The sequence below is a fragment of the Temnothorax curvispinosus genome, unplaced genomic scaffold (assembly GCF_003070985.1).
Source record: "Temnothorax curvispinosus isolate PA1 unplaced genomic scaffold, ASM307098v1 QBEX01006933.1, whole genome shotgun sequence".
In the NCBI taxonomy this organism is placed as follows: domain Eukaryota; kingdom Metazoa; phylum Arthropoda; class Insecta; order Hymenoptera; family Formicidae; genus Temnothorax; species Temnothorax curvispinosus.
In genome coordinates, this window is record NW_020216713.1 from 36,591 (window position 1) to 52,426 (window position 15,836).

The window sequence follows — 15,836 nt, forward strand, 5'->3', positions numbered from 1 at the left end:
AACGTCGCGAAAACATAAACAAAAGCAAAATAACATGGAGAAAATATGTGCAATCTTCGTAAAATATAAACAATCTTCTCGAGTTCCGAAAATCTCAAATTGAGGATAATCGGAAACTCAACCGTCCAATTTGATCTTACTGTGGATCTTGGAATTTCTGAATCTCAAAATGAGACTCAGAAACCAACGATGAGCCTATCCTCTGGTCCTTTCTGAGATCGCCCAGGCATCTGCTTCTATTTTCTTCGATCTTCTCTCTTCCTTTTGCCCAAAATCGGTGGTAATCGCGCTTCGTCCACAGAAAATCCAGAAATGTGACAATGCGTATAAATCGTCAAATCAAGATGATCAGGAAGTCTTTGAAAAATAGAAAAAACCACTCTTCTCCGACGCCTGCAACTTGAACATTCCGAATAACAGCGCAGTCACAATTTCTCTAATCTTCTGTGAACAAAAAATGGAAAACGAAAGGAAGGAGGGAGGGGCCACTCTCCAGCAAAACGCGGTTTCACCAAATTTTAGAAAACTTATTTTTAATAATTCTCAAGTATCGAAATCGAAAAAAAAAATATTTTCAACTTGGTATTGAGAAAAATTATTAAGCTCTCTAAAATCGCGATGAAACGCAACTGAAAATAATTAATAGAAAAAACAGCTTCTTTTCCGCTACATTGCACTTTTATATCGTTTTAGCTTTCCCTCGTCGTTGTCGAAAATAAGAAAGACTTTCTTTCTTATTGTTACAACAAAAGAGTAATCCAAAATCGATATAAAAGACGCAACAAAACATAAGAAAATTTGTTATTGTACATACATATGGAATACTCGTAAACATTCGTCATACACTCAATCTTCCTCTCGCTCATCTTCTCAGACATACCGTTTCATAACAAAAAAGCCCCAAAAGGAAAAAAGAATCGTATTGTAAATGAAAACATGACTATCGCTTACGAGGAGCGTTCGTAATCGTCTTACCAATGATTAGATCCGCTAACTCGCACGCGCGGCTATTTTCATTTGCAATAACGTCAAACACTAATCAACATGTTACATATACCATCATTATGTAAATACAAAATGTAAATTACATACGCACGTTAAATATACACATGTAGCGCAACGCGCATGTATGCATAAATATTGTTTGCGTACATGAGATTACCAGATTACGTTATGTTATAATGTAACCAAGTTACTGGTATTTCTGACGGATTACCTTTTTACCTTGACCTGAGTATTACCTGTTTACCTCGTGAAGTGTTCTTACCATATTACCAGTGCCGCTGTGATCTTCGATCTTCTCTCTTGAAGAAAAAAGCGCGAGCGCACGAACTTTGTTCTATGCGAAAAGATCGCTCGAACAAAAATTAGCCGTACGCCGCGAAATCGCGAGAAACGAACGCCGAAAGCAGATAAATATCCGACAGTGTCGAAAACGCACGCGTAAACGTCTAAATCGCATCGATTCAGATGTCATCCGCGCATTTTTGACACTCGAGAACTTTGTTAATCTCTCGAGATCCGTTGATCTTATTCGTAGTGTCACCTTTTTGAAACTCTAGCTCTAGCTCGAGCGAAAATATAAAGATAACATCCGAATGAGATCATCAAAATCCAAAGGATTAAATAAAAGAACGCGTCAAATCGCGATTACCGAACGCTTTCGCAGCAAAAAAATAACCGACGAAAGCGCGATTCAGCTCCTGATGGTCTCAGCAAACGCGCAAAAAGCACGCTTGCAGGTTTCTTCTCTCTTCTGACATCATCGGACTCTTCTTTCCTGGATACCGAAGAAGCTCTGTGCGCCCGCTCCGACCGAGAAATCGCTCGATCGTAGCAGCTCGGCGAGCTTCTTCCGCCGCGTTCCCATCTTCATCTCGATCTCGAGCTCTTCATCATCATCATCGTGGCCTAGACACTTGGGGTGGGTAAAAGAACACAGAGAAAGGAAGTATACAGAGAAAAATTGTGACATGGCATGGTACAACAAACACAACGAGAATCGAATAACGAGTAAGTACAATACCATGAACAATAATGACAACGATGTGAATATGTTTATATACGTAATCGTTATAAATATATTATGTATATATATATAGCGATATATATCGAATATAGAAAAATAGTATTATAGTGTTAAGCATATTAAATATATATATACTAAGTATATATCAGTGTAGATATATATATATACTATATGGAGTCCTTTCTTTCGAACACTCATATGTATACATACATACGTGGCGCATGTACGTATGCACATATGAGAGAACCATAATGAGATATATATAAGTAAATCGGGTTAATTAAATAGTTCATGTTTTATGCGTTACGAACAAAGAAGCGAGTTATGTACACGTGGGTTAGTAAAAAAAAAAAAGAATTTGTGTCGAACGTGTGCGAGCGCGAGCGGACGTTGCGGCGGATACTACTCTCCATTCATGTAATATTCCGTTCACGTACATAGGTAACAAACCACCACCATGCAAACTTCGCTACTTCGGAATGTCACCCGGCCGAACGCCGTCACGCTTGCACACCTCCGCAGAGTTAAGGTGTAATAGTTACACTACCGAAGGAAGCGTGGCATGCAAAAGACGAATTACGCCAAAAAAAATATATATGTAAATATATATATATATATGGCACAAATGGGTTAAAAACTATCGAGTGTACGCATACACGGAATGGACAAAGAAAAAAATTATATATATATGAATATATAATATATATATAAATTGTTCACACATCATTATATCGTACTGCATGTACTCCTGGTCCGCGCGCGCTTGCGCGACCAAGATCTTGATGTGGCACGTGCTTTTTTTGTTTCATTTTTCTGACCGCATCTTTTATAGAGAGCCGCAACCCAACGTGAAAATGTACGCATACGTGCGAATAAACGCGCGCGACGCGTGAGAGGGACATTGCAAGACGCCGACGGACTCGCTGATCCCTTTTCCCGGGAGGGAGGGAGGGGAGCGAGATCGCGGGCGAGGGGCGGATTTCCGGCCGGCCGGTTTCGCGACTTACGACCAGCCGTATGAGAAAGCGCATTTCGAGGAGAGAGAAAGAGAAAAGAAGGGAAAAAGAGGCAGACGAAACAGATGTACGTGGACAGGGCGTGGAAGAAGCACGCAGAAATGCGAGGGTTACCGAGCTCCCCCCCGTGCTTCTTCGTCGTGCACAATAGGGAGAGGAAGAGAAAGAGAAAAAGAGAAAGAAAGAGAAAAAAAGGAAAGAGGAAAACGCGAGATATCTCCCTGGGCGATCATGGTATAGAGGGCAGAGAAAGAATTCGACTGACAGTCCGCGCACGACTGGTCGTACGTCAACGCACCCGGTTGTTCCAATCCGCGATCAACGGGAATACGCAGGATGTATCATGTATCCTCTCACGCGATTCTCCGGGCAAGCTTCCTCGATTCGACTTTTGTGCATGATTTCAGCACACGCGCCCTCGTTACATGTATATACCGGTTCTTTTTCTCGCAGCAACAAAAAAAACACGTCACGGCTACAATGGGCTGATTTCTCTTTTTTTTTTATCATCTGGGATCCGAGGGTGACTCTCGTCCCGAATTGGCAGAGGCAAACCCGAGCGTTTCACTGTTGCCAGAAGAAGCGGTCGATTGTTCACGAAGGGACAGCAAGAGAGTCTTCGGCGACCGTTCCTTCGGACAGGCGTGCGTGCGCGCGCGTTTACCTTTACCCTTTGTCTCGTCGCCGGGAACGCTTTCGCGTGTTTCCGCGACAGAGAATATTTCACGAGAAAGAAAAAAAAAGATCTACGCGCTGCGGACAACGTGGCGCAACTCCGGTCCTAAAAGATCGCGAACCCCGGGCGTCTCGTTAACGGAACCAACTCGACGAGAGATCGACAAAAAAAAACGTGCGTGAAGATACACGTAAATGCAAAAAGCGGTAACCAAAAGGTGTACGAGAGAGCTTTTAAAGTGGAAATTCCAAAACAAAAAAAAACAAATGAAAGAAGACGCGTTTTCCGCGTAGCAATGGAGCCTAAAATAAAAAAGATTGTGAGACTCCGATCGCGATGGCTCGAGGCGTGATTTTTTTTTTAAATATCGGCCCCTCAATTCCTTTTTCGAACGACTCGGCACGAAAAACTAGATTCAAGGCAACAAGTCTCTGACGGTGAAAAAAAACGACCTTCGCTATCAATGCGAGCATCTGTCCAATGTACCTTTTTTTTTGTTTTCAAGTGTATCGCGCGCGACACAACGACACACACGTGACATATGCGTGAGAAGAAAAATGGAAGCAGAACGTTATTCCCGTCTGCCGTGACGAGCTGGCAAAAAGAGAGCTCTCGCGATTCTACGGGCACCTGGCGCGTAAAAGACACCGCGAAATGAATCACCGTCGAGTATCACGTCAGGAACCGCGCGATCGCGAGCACGAGATCGAAGATTTAGCAACGCTAGCATTGACAGAGAGGCCGCTCCTCTCTCTCCGAAATTACCTTGCCTCCCACGTTGGATCACCTTAGGGCGATCATGTATCCTAAAAAATAACGGGGGGGAAAAAAGAAAAAAACCCGATCGCGCCTGAAAAAAGCCTTTTCCCTCCTGCCTAAACTGATCTCTGTATTAAAGATAATTTATTAACTTTTATTACTTGCGCTATCCTTCTCTCTCAATATGTCTCTCCGCGAATTAACCGATTTCTTTGTTGCGCAATAACGTAATTGCTCTAACGAAAATTAAAGGCTGAGAAAATAATACGCTTTCATTGAATCGTATGAATTTAATTCCTTCTTCTATGAGGAATCACGTCGTAAGTTTCGTATTCCGATTCGGGGAGATCGCAACGACAATGCGAAATATCGTTTCTGAGCTATCGAATCACTCGAGAACGCTCTCCAATCGCGAAGGATGCGGACAGACGATGTGCGCAACGATTTCCGGCTCAGCCATCTGGAGCCGACCGGCATCCGGCTGCATCTGCTGCTCAGCGTGCAGCTGTCGCCGCACATTAGCAGATGCAAGCAGGCTCACAGCTGGCCCGTCGTCTCGAGACTCGCGTTGCCGAACCGAGATAGCCGACAGAAATTTCTTTACTACTTTCTTCACGAGCAACGAAGAAGAAATTCGCTTAAACTATTCCGAATTTTTATTAAACTCGGCTATATCATCTAAAATATCGCTCATTAAAGAGGTCAATATGTTATCGTAATTCGTTATCGGTCTCGGTATCATAACATTGGTAAAACAATAAATTGCTCCCTATTGTCTCGCTAAGAAACTGTACCGAAGTCTGTCTTTTCATTGGCGATTTTATTGTTACGTAATATATATATAGTCGCCTTGATACGGTTCAACGCGCCTATACACGAGTTCGCGATAGATCTGGGTCACGTATAAACTACGACGGATTTTATTTGTTTTTCTATTATAGTCTTATCTTTGCTAACGGCGAAGATTCTTGAACGCGTTAAACAAGAGATTATTTAATAATCTCAATTTTTCGCTCGTTGACTCGCGATAAAAACGCGACCGTTAAATTATATTAAATATGTATGTAATATAATTTTTCCTACCGAAGAGTCTTCTCGAAAATAATATAACCGTACAATCTTGATTTTATTGCGAGTTTTTATCCAACGCAAAATCTATCTCATGAAAAAAGCGGAATTTTTCGTAAATTTTTGCGAAATTTCGTCTATTAAAAGTCGACGCTTTGCATAAGTGGACCGTAGAAAACCGTTACACGCACCTCTCTATCGTCAGTGAGAAACTTCGTTTTTCTCTCGCTCGCTTACTCGCTTCTTGTCTCTTCTCTTTTCTCTCGAGAGAAATCTACCGTATCACGCGCGTTCGTTTTAAGTTTCATGGGGGCCCAAGGTCAGCGAGTGTTCGTGGGAATGCCTCGACCAGGCAGCAAGTATACATGCCTATTATACTATACAAACATGATTAACTATATTTCCCATGTCCGCCGCGATGAGCGGTCTGGATCGTAAAAAGTCTCGCGATGGAGAGAATCTTCGTAAGATTCACGCTCAGTTTTCGGACAATTGAATCCGTCTTGCATTCATCCTATAGGAGCAATTGAACGTGATATAATAGTAGGTCATCTAATGATTAGATGACTGTCACATGGAAGATTGAAACAAATAACTTGAAAAGATTAGATTGAATCTAATCGTAAGTAGGGTAGAGAGATTTACGTAATCCGAAGAGAACTGTAGCATCGATCTTGTTGAGAAAGTAACTCGACAATGTTATCGAAAATCACGCGCAACGGTATGCGATCGTTAAATATGTCGAGGAAAAAGATCTAAGGACGCGTGTAGCGAGCATCACTTGAAAATTCGTGTGATGACATCACTCTAGAGTCAAGTAACTGCATAGGCTGCGTTAAATGGGACGGCTGTTTCGAGCTCGAGAATCAGCGTAAAACGATCGTTGTCGAAGGTGATGGACGCGTCACCCATAGTATATTAATATAGTAGTGTCAAATTTCTTGAAAGGCACGTAACGCCGATTGGAGAGCTAAGGAGACGCGAGACTGCTGGCTCACACTCGGTCGCGCAAGCCCCGTTATATTCCTGCCTACCGAGAAGCTCTCACGTTGCTTCAGCTTCGATTTCTCATAGTAACAGAAAAACAACGCTATCGGATACGTCCCGAAAATTTCCTATTTAATCGCTGAGCTACGACTTCCACTTCCCGCCGAACGGAATCCGGCTATAATAGCGAGTTATGTTTCGTGTGCGTGTTTCCGTATCAAAACAAATGCGTCATATACCGTGTCATTTCGTATAAAAATAATCGCGTATCGAAATTCTCATCGTTGGATTTATCACGCGATGCGTTATTCGACTCCGCGGAAATGCATAGAACGCGAACGGAACGAACCGGTTTCGAAGATAGAGAGACTATCGAGAGAGACATACCTACTCAATCCTACCTATTGATCTTTACACCTACATGTTTCAAGCTATCGGTGACGCACGATTTCGTGTCATAACTGTCTTTAAACTATGCTTACTAAATCATCAATAGTAAAATGCAAATGACGTTTGACTAATAAAATGTCCCATTTAATGTAGCAAAGAAAGATCGACAATTTTATAGAGTAATCGATAGCCCGTACTTTCCACTTTATTAACCGAGGTAATGCAGTAAGAGATTCTTAAGTCGCCACTTATCTTGGCTACCTCTCTACAGTTGTTTCAACGTTGAGCACGTTTACGTAAAAATAATAGAAAATCTCGCAATTGGAGGGGGGGCGTTATAACTATAATTTACTGCTAACTACTGTCATCTCGCGTGTAACTGTTACCGGGGATAAGCTACAGCTAGCTATAATCGTCCTTCGTGATTTTTACGGCGCGAAATTGACACGAGATACTGGGTCTCGTGTTCTCCCTGGTCGGTTGCGGGCTGTCCTCCTCGCGCTGTCGTACTCCTTTCGGAGGAGAGAGAGGCCGCAGCGTCGCGCGTTGCGAGGCTGAGACGAAGACGAGACGACGACAGAACGAATATCGTTAATACCAATTATAGGAAATCAATTGCGATTGACGCGATAAAAAAAAACGCGCGCGCGTGCGATCGGCTCGTCTTACGCCAAGTCTCGCGTATCGCGGCGCTACGCTAAGAAAGGAAAAAGAAAGAAGTACACAAAGAACTTAAGATTTTAACGGAAAGCTCTACATGCTCTGATAGAAAATAAAAAGCTCTTTCAGAGACCGTGCTACACTTGAACGTACCGGAATCTAGGTTGAACCACGTTATCGACAACGAAAGAAAAAGAAGCTCCGCCCCGCCTGCGCAACAGGCACATATAATTACGCGCGCGTGTACACGTCATCGAAACTTTTATCAACGTACTCGCTTGTGAATGAGCCATTGTCCGCGGTCTGTCACATTAGGAGAAAATGCATATCATTGTTTCAATCTCGAAATTTTTCTCGAGCCCATTCAGACACAAGTACGCGCGTTTCATATTCTACTCGGTCATAAATTTGTTTAAAATTTGCATTCAAAGTCGTAGAAACGACTCTCGCGAAATGTTGACGTAAGAAGCGTTAACGAGTTAGGCCAATTACGAATGCCTGTTGTTACGGGGGCCGGAGACAGATGGAAAATGATGAGGATGAGCCTACCTTGTGAGTCGCGCTGAACGCCCTCCTGAGCTGCTAGAAAAACCTCGTCTGCCGTTCCGGGACCTCCTACCACAGAGCCCACAACACCCCCCGCATTACTTCGGTCACCAGTAACATGCCATGAGCCAAGACCAGCTGCTAAAATAAACCATCGTCCGATAAATTTCAATGTGACGTTTAACTCTTCGCATGATACGATATTGTGTACCATCACTCAAAAATTTTTAACAAAAGAACAAGCCATAAAGCGAAGATACGAAAACTGTTTTGGCACATCTCAAATTAACAATCAAATTAAAATTAATATTAAGATTAGTTGTGAATCTCAAGGAATCCTTATTTAAAAGTCTCAAATAATTTACAATTAGCACATCAAATGAAAGTAATAATAAAAACGTCGTTCTAGGAATGAAAAGGGGTACTTTATTCGTAAACTCTTTTAATTGGAAACAAAAATATTGGGATACATATATATGTAATACCGATCAAGAAATTACGCAGCGAAACACAGGGCTTCACGATCGGAAAATCGCACAGCACTCCCTTATACAGTGGGAGTGCTTAGAATACATTTATATATTATACACAAGATATCCCTATTCAATCCCTCTATACTCATGGCTCGTTACAGCAAGTAATATTTGGCAAATTACGTGAAATACACCATCCATAACACATCCGCCCCGCAGATCGTGCTCACACGCATACACGCGCACGTAACAGTCACACAAATTTTGAACAATTTAGCTTGAATAGTCTACATGTAACACTTAAGAAATAGATAAATAATACTGATAGTTTCAGACTATTTAAAGTTCAAATACTTTGTACATCGACTTGCGCCGTACTTTAAACTCGCACGTGCACTTCATTGAATTATCGTTAAATTTTTGTTGAACTACTAGTTTGGAAGTGATTCTTGTCGGGAGTTTCGATTCCCAGGTAAATTTAACGAATACAGAAGAATGTCTTTTGGCAATGCGTGTAAGAACTATTTCGATCTTTAAGTGAACGATCAAAGATTAAGTAAAACTGAAATCAAAAACTAAATAAAACTATTTCAAACAAAACTATATAATAATTGTTAATATTAACGACCGTCGTCAATTGGGCTCGACGTTAAAAGAACGGTGCATGGGATGCTACAATATTCGCGCGTTTTCGCATGCGCACACTAAGTCTGTCTAGGCTGGACCGGGGTACTAGAAGGTTGTTGTCTCCATCTCCTCCTGACGACGTTCAATTTTTTCAAATAGAACTGCAGCGTTGAGCGATTAATGCCGTACATCTCGGACGCCTGAGTGGTGCTAACCCCCTGTTGCAATATTGCCTCCAGGGACATTTTAACCGAGTCTAAGCTATACTTTCTGCCCTGCTTGTTCGCCAGTGATTTAAGCAACGCGCCTACGTCAACGTCCGGGCGTGGCCGCCTCATGTTTGGCACTTTTTTACATTCGAGGAAATGGGAAGCCCATGGGGCAACACCGCCTCCGCCACCGTTACCACGACCACCACCGTCATCACTACTCAAATTCCCTCTCGACCGAGACCGCGCCCCCCCACCTGCAACGAGGAAACCCAAGCTAGTGTCGGCCAATTTGTCCCGTTTTAACAGATAACAAAACAAAACAAAACGAAACGACTTCGCGACACCAAAACTATTCGTTCAACGAACAAGCCCTTCCTATTTACGATCAAGTGAGAAACAAGTAATTATCCGCGACCCGGCAATACCGCAATTTCCGTTCAAGAATCACTGTCCAATCGTATAAGACGTCAAGCTCCGCTTCGATCCAAATGAATTTTTTGGATCGAAGATTCGCTACTGTCGTTGACTCTTTCCAGAGCATATAATTTTATGTGCAAAATGCAACTAGTATTCACTATATGCAGTCTTCATATTCTTACATGCGGAACGCTGCTTAGCGATGCGCAAGTTTAAACACATTATATTACAATTTGCATTGCCTCTAAATGAAAAATAACCCCTGCGTTTCGCTACGATAAAACAAAAAATCATAAATAAGGAATAATATTTGAAACTTACCGGGGTGTTGGGCGGAGTCGTGGGAAGGTCCAGCTCGATTGTTGTCCTGTTCCATGTCATTAAGGTCGTTCATATCGTCATCCAGCGTCAGATCTTCGACGCCCTCCTCAGCATCATCTAGATATTCAGACTTTGGCTCGATGAGATTATCGTTTGGCTCGGGTTTTTCGAGTGGCAGCTATAAAATATTAAAACGTATTAGAAACACATATCAAAAGTCTTTTACAAGAATAAACATGATATACAGGAGATGATTGTCTCGCACAGTTTCCACACTGCAGCGGTAAGGAAAAGATAGGACCAAAGCAGTAGGATAAAGAACGATCTTTCTTTACCAACGAAGCGAAAGAAACAGCGCTTTTTGGCGACAGCCTCTACTATACCGTTGGCATATGCAAGTAAAACGTCAGAATTCGTCGAAAACATTTTACCTGTAACATCTCGTCGGCAGGTTTCGTCAACTGCGTCATTAAAGCTGACCTGCCGAGAGAGTCTGTTGGATCTGCGTGTACTTTCTCGTCTGCCACTGGCGCGATACCAAGAGCCGGTACACCCATTTGCTGAGGTATGTCACTGGAATTCGATGCATCTTGGTTTTCTATCGTACTATCGTCGGTTAAACTTCTTCTTCGAATTCTCTTTCTTTTTCTGGATGTTGGACTTTGCGAACCTTCCCTGTAAAAGTAAGAACGTACGACTGTCAGCAATGTTTCAAGACTAGTAAGTCTAAATTACAACATAATGGAATCGTTCTTCCTCAAAGTACTACTCACCTCGAGGAGAGCCCTTTCGACACCTGAGGACTAGCCGTATCCTCTGGTATATCCCCTACGCAACTTTGCGTCAAACTCTGCCTAGGAACTTTGTTCTTTTCTATCGTCAGACCGGAAGACGCGTGTGGAATGTCTAACGATGGTGCTGTAGGTTGTGAGACGGTTTTCTGTGGCCTGGACTCCGTCTTACTACTGCCAGCAGTTTTACTTTCCGAAAGGCCCTTAATTTGCAGAGACTCGGCGGCTTTGAGGAGTGCTGCCAATTGGTCTTGGGAAATATTTACTTCCCCTCTGTACATGTAATCCATCATTGCCTTAAGTTCTTTGAATTTAACATCTTTGAGTATGAAGACTGGATGCTTGTCATAGTGTTCGCTGAGGAGGCACTGTAACATGAAAATACATCATCTTTTCAGACAAACAGTCACAATATTAATTACATATAATAATATAATAATTTATTTTCCCAATTCATATTAAATATAGATGTTACTCTAAAATATTTATAGCATCTACTTTCTGCACATTATAATACATATAAATGTTCTGCAAGAAATATATGGACACGATAAAGTTTAAATATTATTTGTGGAGTACACGCTACAGGCAGAATTATTTATTTAGTGGTATTAATCTCTCATACGTCCTATACTGTAGCTAAGAATGCAAAGTGCTACATCTGGGACGAGCTAAGATCTACACGAGAACGCAAATACAATTCAAGCATATTATTAATTTTCATAGAGCAGTATTCAATTATTGCAACAGCCGCTCTGCATCCCCACCCATATTAGGGTAAAATCCCAGGGCAAGTGCCCTGGAAATCAGCCATCTTGCTTTCCTTGTATTGATCAAGAGGACCTAGGAGGGGGCTTCAGGCTTTTGCCCCCCACTCTTCCCCACTGCACCTCCTACACTCCTGCCCAGGCAACGTTCAACAAGCACGGCCATCTTGTTTCAACTTGAGATCCCCCTCCTCCCCCTTGCTTCTCAACAATCTCTCTCGCTCCCTCCCAATGTGTTTCGTATTGATCTAACCCGACTGAACCAATTGGACAAAGAAGCAAGGGGAAAAGCTTCGCGGTACGTAATTACAATTTGTTACGTTCAAAATTATTCTAGATCAAATTCTTTTAATTTTAACTCGTATTTTCGTTAATAAGTAATTTATAATACAACACGATTATTAATAAAATTGTATCAACGTCGTTCTTTAAATTATCGCAACTATATTTTTACTTTCAAATATAGATAATGTTACTCTACAATTTACAATAAAATAGATTCGAAAAAAGAATTCTGTCTGATCATGTCAATCGTTATATCAATCAATTTCAAGAAAATATAAAGGAAATAGAACGATTCAGAGCTGGTGTCTTAGAAGAAGAAAATCGCTTTGCAATACATTTCGAAAGATTGAGACGGGTTGTAGGATTAAGTAATGATAAACAGAACGTTTCGCTCACCTCAAAGTATGGACTGCACGCGGAGAGGACTACTTTATGGGCCTTGAGAGTCTTCCCCTCCGCCGCCAGGGTGCAGTCGACCAGCGTCCCGCTTTCCAGGAGTGTGTCGAAGTTTTGTATGAGCGTACTTTGGTGGTTGTTCCACCTGAGACAGAACTGCTGGTCGTCCTCCATGGTAGTTCTGGCTTCGTTTCCTCGTTTCTGCACAGATGGAGAAAAACAAGCGTGGATAAGCCAAGCGTAGCGTAGGAGAAACCGACGAAGCGGAGAAAACCGGATAACGTACGAGTGGCGGAACCTGCCGACGGGCTCGTCCTCTCTCACGCGCGCTCCCGTTTCTCCTTACCGTGCTATCAATCGACCGAGCGACCCGACGCTATCTCGTCCTCCCGCGACCGATTGTTATCGCGCACATCGAGCCGAACGACGTACCCACGAAAGTACGTCTCCCGACTTTCGTACCGATCAGACAGTTCCGCGTTCTCCTCTCCTCTCTCTTTCTCGCTCTTTCTCGCGCGCGCGGCCCTCGCGGGAGGACGACGAAGGCGAAAGCTCCGCAACGAAGCGCCGAAGCTTCCAAAATGGCCGTGTGAGCGATGCGTCGGTCGGATCGCTCTTCTGGCCTTTTCCTTTGTGCGTGTCTGGTAACGGTAATGGACTGCCCTGGTGGGGATGATGCAGGAGGACGCGCAAGCACCGCGCACGCGCAACAGCGACGTCCGGGCTGCGCGCACGACTTGCGCAACGACCGCGGAGGCCCCTGGACTCAGGGGCGGCTGCTGCGGGTGCCGCCGCCGCCGCCGCCGCCGCCGCCGCCGTCACCGCCGGACCTCCTCACGTACATCATCCGAGAATTCTTTTATCGAAACCAAAACATCAAAAATCTATTTTACCGCGGCGGAAATTGCGATACCGTGATACCGATAAAGCCGATAAAAGCCACGCAAAAAAGAAAAAAAAAGGGAACCGTCAGAGCAACGCGTAGTATACCTGAAGACGCGACGTCACGACCGGGCGATCCCGAATCTCAAGAAACCTGCTCACTCGCGATCGATCCACGTATTTTCATCGTGACGTTTTCATCGACGCGTCACCGGCCGAGAGGCACGACGAACGAAACCGGGACGGGTCTAACCCGATTTGCGTCAGCGCGATATACATTAGCGGCGCGCAATAAATACGGAAAATCGATCACGCGGCCCGCGACCGACGTAGGTGGGGGACGCCGACGGGGGGGGAGACGTTTACCGGACACGCAGCAGGAGGACCGGCGGGAGGTGCGCAATCGCGAGGTGCCGCGCGAGGACGGAGAAAGAGGGGAACAAAAAAAAAAGGAGCGAAAGAGACCAAGTCGTTCCTCGGCCCGCGATTGCGTAATCTATTTATATTGTTATCTCGCGCGCGCGCGAACGAGTTACGTCAGGTGGTGCCGAGCGGCAGCGTGTGTGCGTGTGCGTACGCGCGCGCACGAAATAAAAACAAATTGTTGACAGATAATTTTTCCCGATCGAATATCGCGCGCGCGCGCGCAATCGTCGAGATACAGGAATACGAGAAAAAAGCGCGGCAGAGAGAGAAAATGGGAAGGAGAGAAACCGTTTTGCGACGACGCGAACCCCCTCCCCCACGCCCCGCGAGAGTCGGTGAGCGAAGACGTGGAACGCAATATGGCGGTCGGCGAGGTCGGGCCCGGGACAAAATGGCGGCGGGTGGAAAGCTCGCGGCGGAAAACCACGGGCGATCGATCCGCGCGGCGCCGCGCTCTTGCGCGCGCGCGCGCGCTCACACACGCTCTCACGGCGACCGAATTCCCCCCGCGCTCGTGTGCGTCGCGTCTGGACAATAGCACTGAAATCGCAAACGCTACGCCACTAACGCGCGGAAAATGCTCATCTTTACGGAATCGCGACGACGATGATGAACCGCGACGCGACGCCACGATATTATCTTCTCCAACGACTCTCGAAAAACACTCGCCATCTCACGGACCCGCCCGCCGCGCCATGTCACCCGCGACGCGATGTCCCGACGCGATTTCTCCGTTTCGCTTCGCGAACGCGCTCCGCCGCGAACCGTTTGCGTGCGTTTCGTTACGAGCGACGTGATCACTCACCTAATAAGGGAGATATAAAACAATCTAATATCACAGCAATGGGAGTCGGTGAAAAGTGTAAAACAGCGTGGAGCGTCCAGGCCCGGCGTCCGCCTCGTGCGCTGCCCTTTTCAACAATGGCGCACAGCCTCAACGCCTCTAAGCTCCGCCGCCGCGGGGCGCCGTCGGAGGGCGCAGGCGTCGGGCCGAGGAGCGAGAGCCGCGTCCCCGCGGTGCGAGCGAGATGGAAAAACAGGAAAGGAAAACGACGCGCATGCGCGCCACACGGAAATTCGCTACTGCGACGTGATTGAGAATAGCACCGACGCCGGGGCCGGGGGGCCGAGGCCGAATTGCGATCGGCGTCAAGATGGTCGCGCGCGGAGCTTCGTTTTTCAGCGCCTCTCCCCGAAAGGCGTCCGACGTTCCCGAGAATTTACTCTCCGCGCGAGTCCTCGGAAGGACGAGTCCCGAAAAAGAGGTCGAACCCGTCGCAACGTCGGCCAGTATCGATTTTCTACACCGTATTTTACCTCTCCGCGTCAACTTCAACTCGATAAAAAAAAAAACGTCTTAAAAATTGCCCGAGGCGAGTTCAGAAAATTCACGATCGGTACGACGATTCAATAACTTGGAATTTCGCATGAAATTCCATTTTCAAATCTAACTTGCGCTTATATTCTAAATTTCTACACAATGTATTCGACAAGTTACATTCGAAAAAAAAAACACGTCATTTAATCGTATTTCCCAACATACTTATTATTTCCGCGAAAAGCGGAAAACTAATCGACTGTATACTTGGGAAAATCACCAACAAAAGAAACAATAAAAAAAATTGCGTTGGCAACGCAAAGTTGGCCTCGCGTTGTTCTATATAAATACTTTTCAATTGAATGGTGACGGTATTATAAAAAGCAGCGGATCGATTTGAAAAAGAATCGTGTATTGAAAGTCAATTACATGACCTACGCAAGAACTGGCAGTTTTACGTCGACTCCGTGCTAATCGCAGACTATTAGCTTTGACGATGCGAATATCTAAAAATAAACATCTCTAGAAAAAGTTCAAGAGATAAACGGGTTGTTAGCTCTAATTTTTGCATTTTGCTCACTTATCTACAAGTACGAATATACATGTTAAAAAAATAACCGGCATAAAAATGTCGCGCCTGAAAAAGAAAAGGTTGCATTTTGAAAATACAGTCGTTCTCGGGCACGACTGGATTTCGATCGATCGACGTTCAACGTTTATTATTCCTCTCGCCCGTGTTGTTACCGCACGTCTCGATTCTCCCCATCAACATCGCAATTCCGCTTCGCTG

General features: G+C 44.6%; 1 protein-coding gene across 26 annotated transcripts in view; it reads right to left on the minus strand.

Annotated features, from left to right (window-relative positions):
• The window catches only part of LOC112456527 (longitudinals lacking protein, isoforms A/B/D/L-like), a 51,115-nt gene that overhangs the window by 33,478 nt on the left and 1,801 nt on the right, over nucleotides 1-15,836 (minus strand). For 13 of the 26 annotated variants that reach the window (XM_025019138.1, XM_025019144.1, XM_025019146.1 and 10 more), the window contains exons 1-6: nucleotides 14,534-14,656; nucleotides 12,421-12,621; nucleotides 10,955-11,340; nucleotides 10,613-10,856; nucleotides 10,182-10,359; nucleotides 8,135-8,272 (exon numbers count right to left, since the gene is read on the minus strand). In XM_025019138.1, the coding sequence (XP_024874906.1) occupies nucleotides 8,135-8,272; nucleotides 10,182-10,359; nucleotides 10,613-10,856; nucleotides 10,955-11,340; nucleotides 12,421-12,594 (1,120 nt within the window). In that variant the 5' untranslated portion in view covers nucleotides 12,595-12,621; nucleotides 14,534-14,656. Of the gene's footprint in view, nucleotides 1-8,134; nucleotides 8,273-8,556; nucleotides 9,698-10,181; nucleotides 10,360-10,612; nucleotides 10,857-10,954; nucleotides 11,341-12,420; nucleotides 12,622-12,706; nucleotides 13,069-13,410; nucleotides 13,538-14,533; nucleotides 14,660-15,836 lie in introns of those variants that run through there. The other 13 variants (XM_025019131.1, XM_025019132.1, XM_025019133.1 and 10 more) reach the window with 9 other exon arrangements.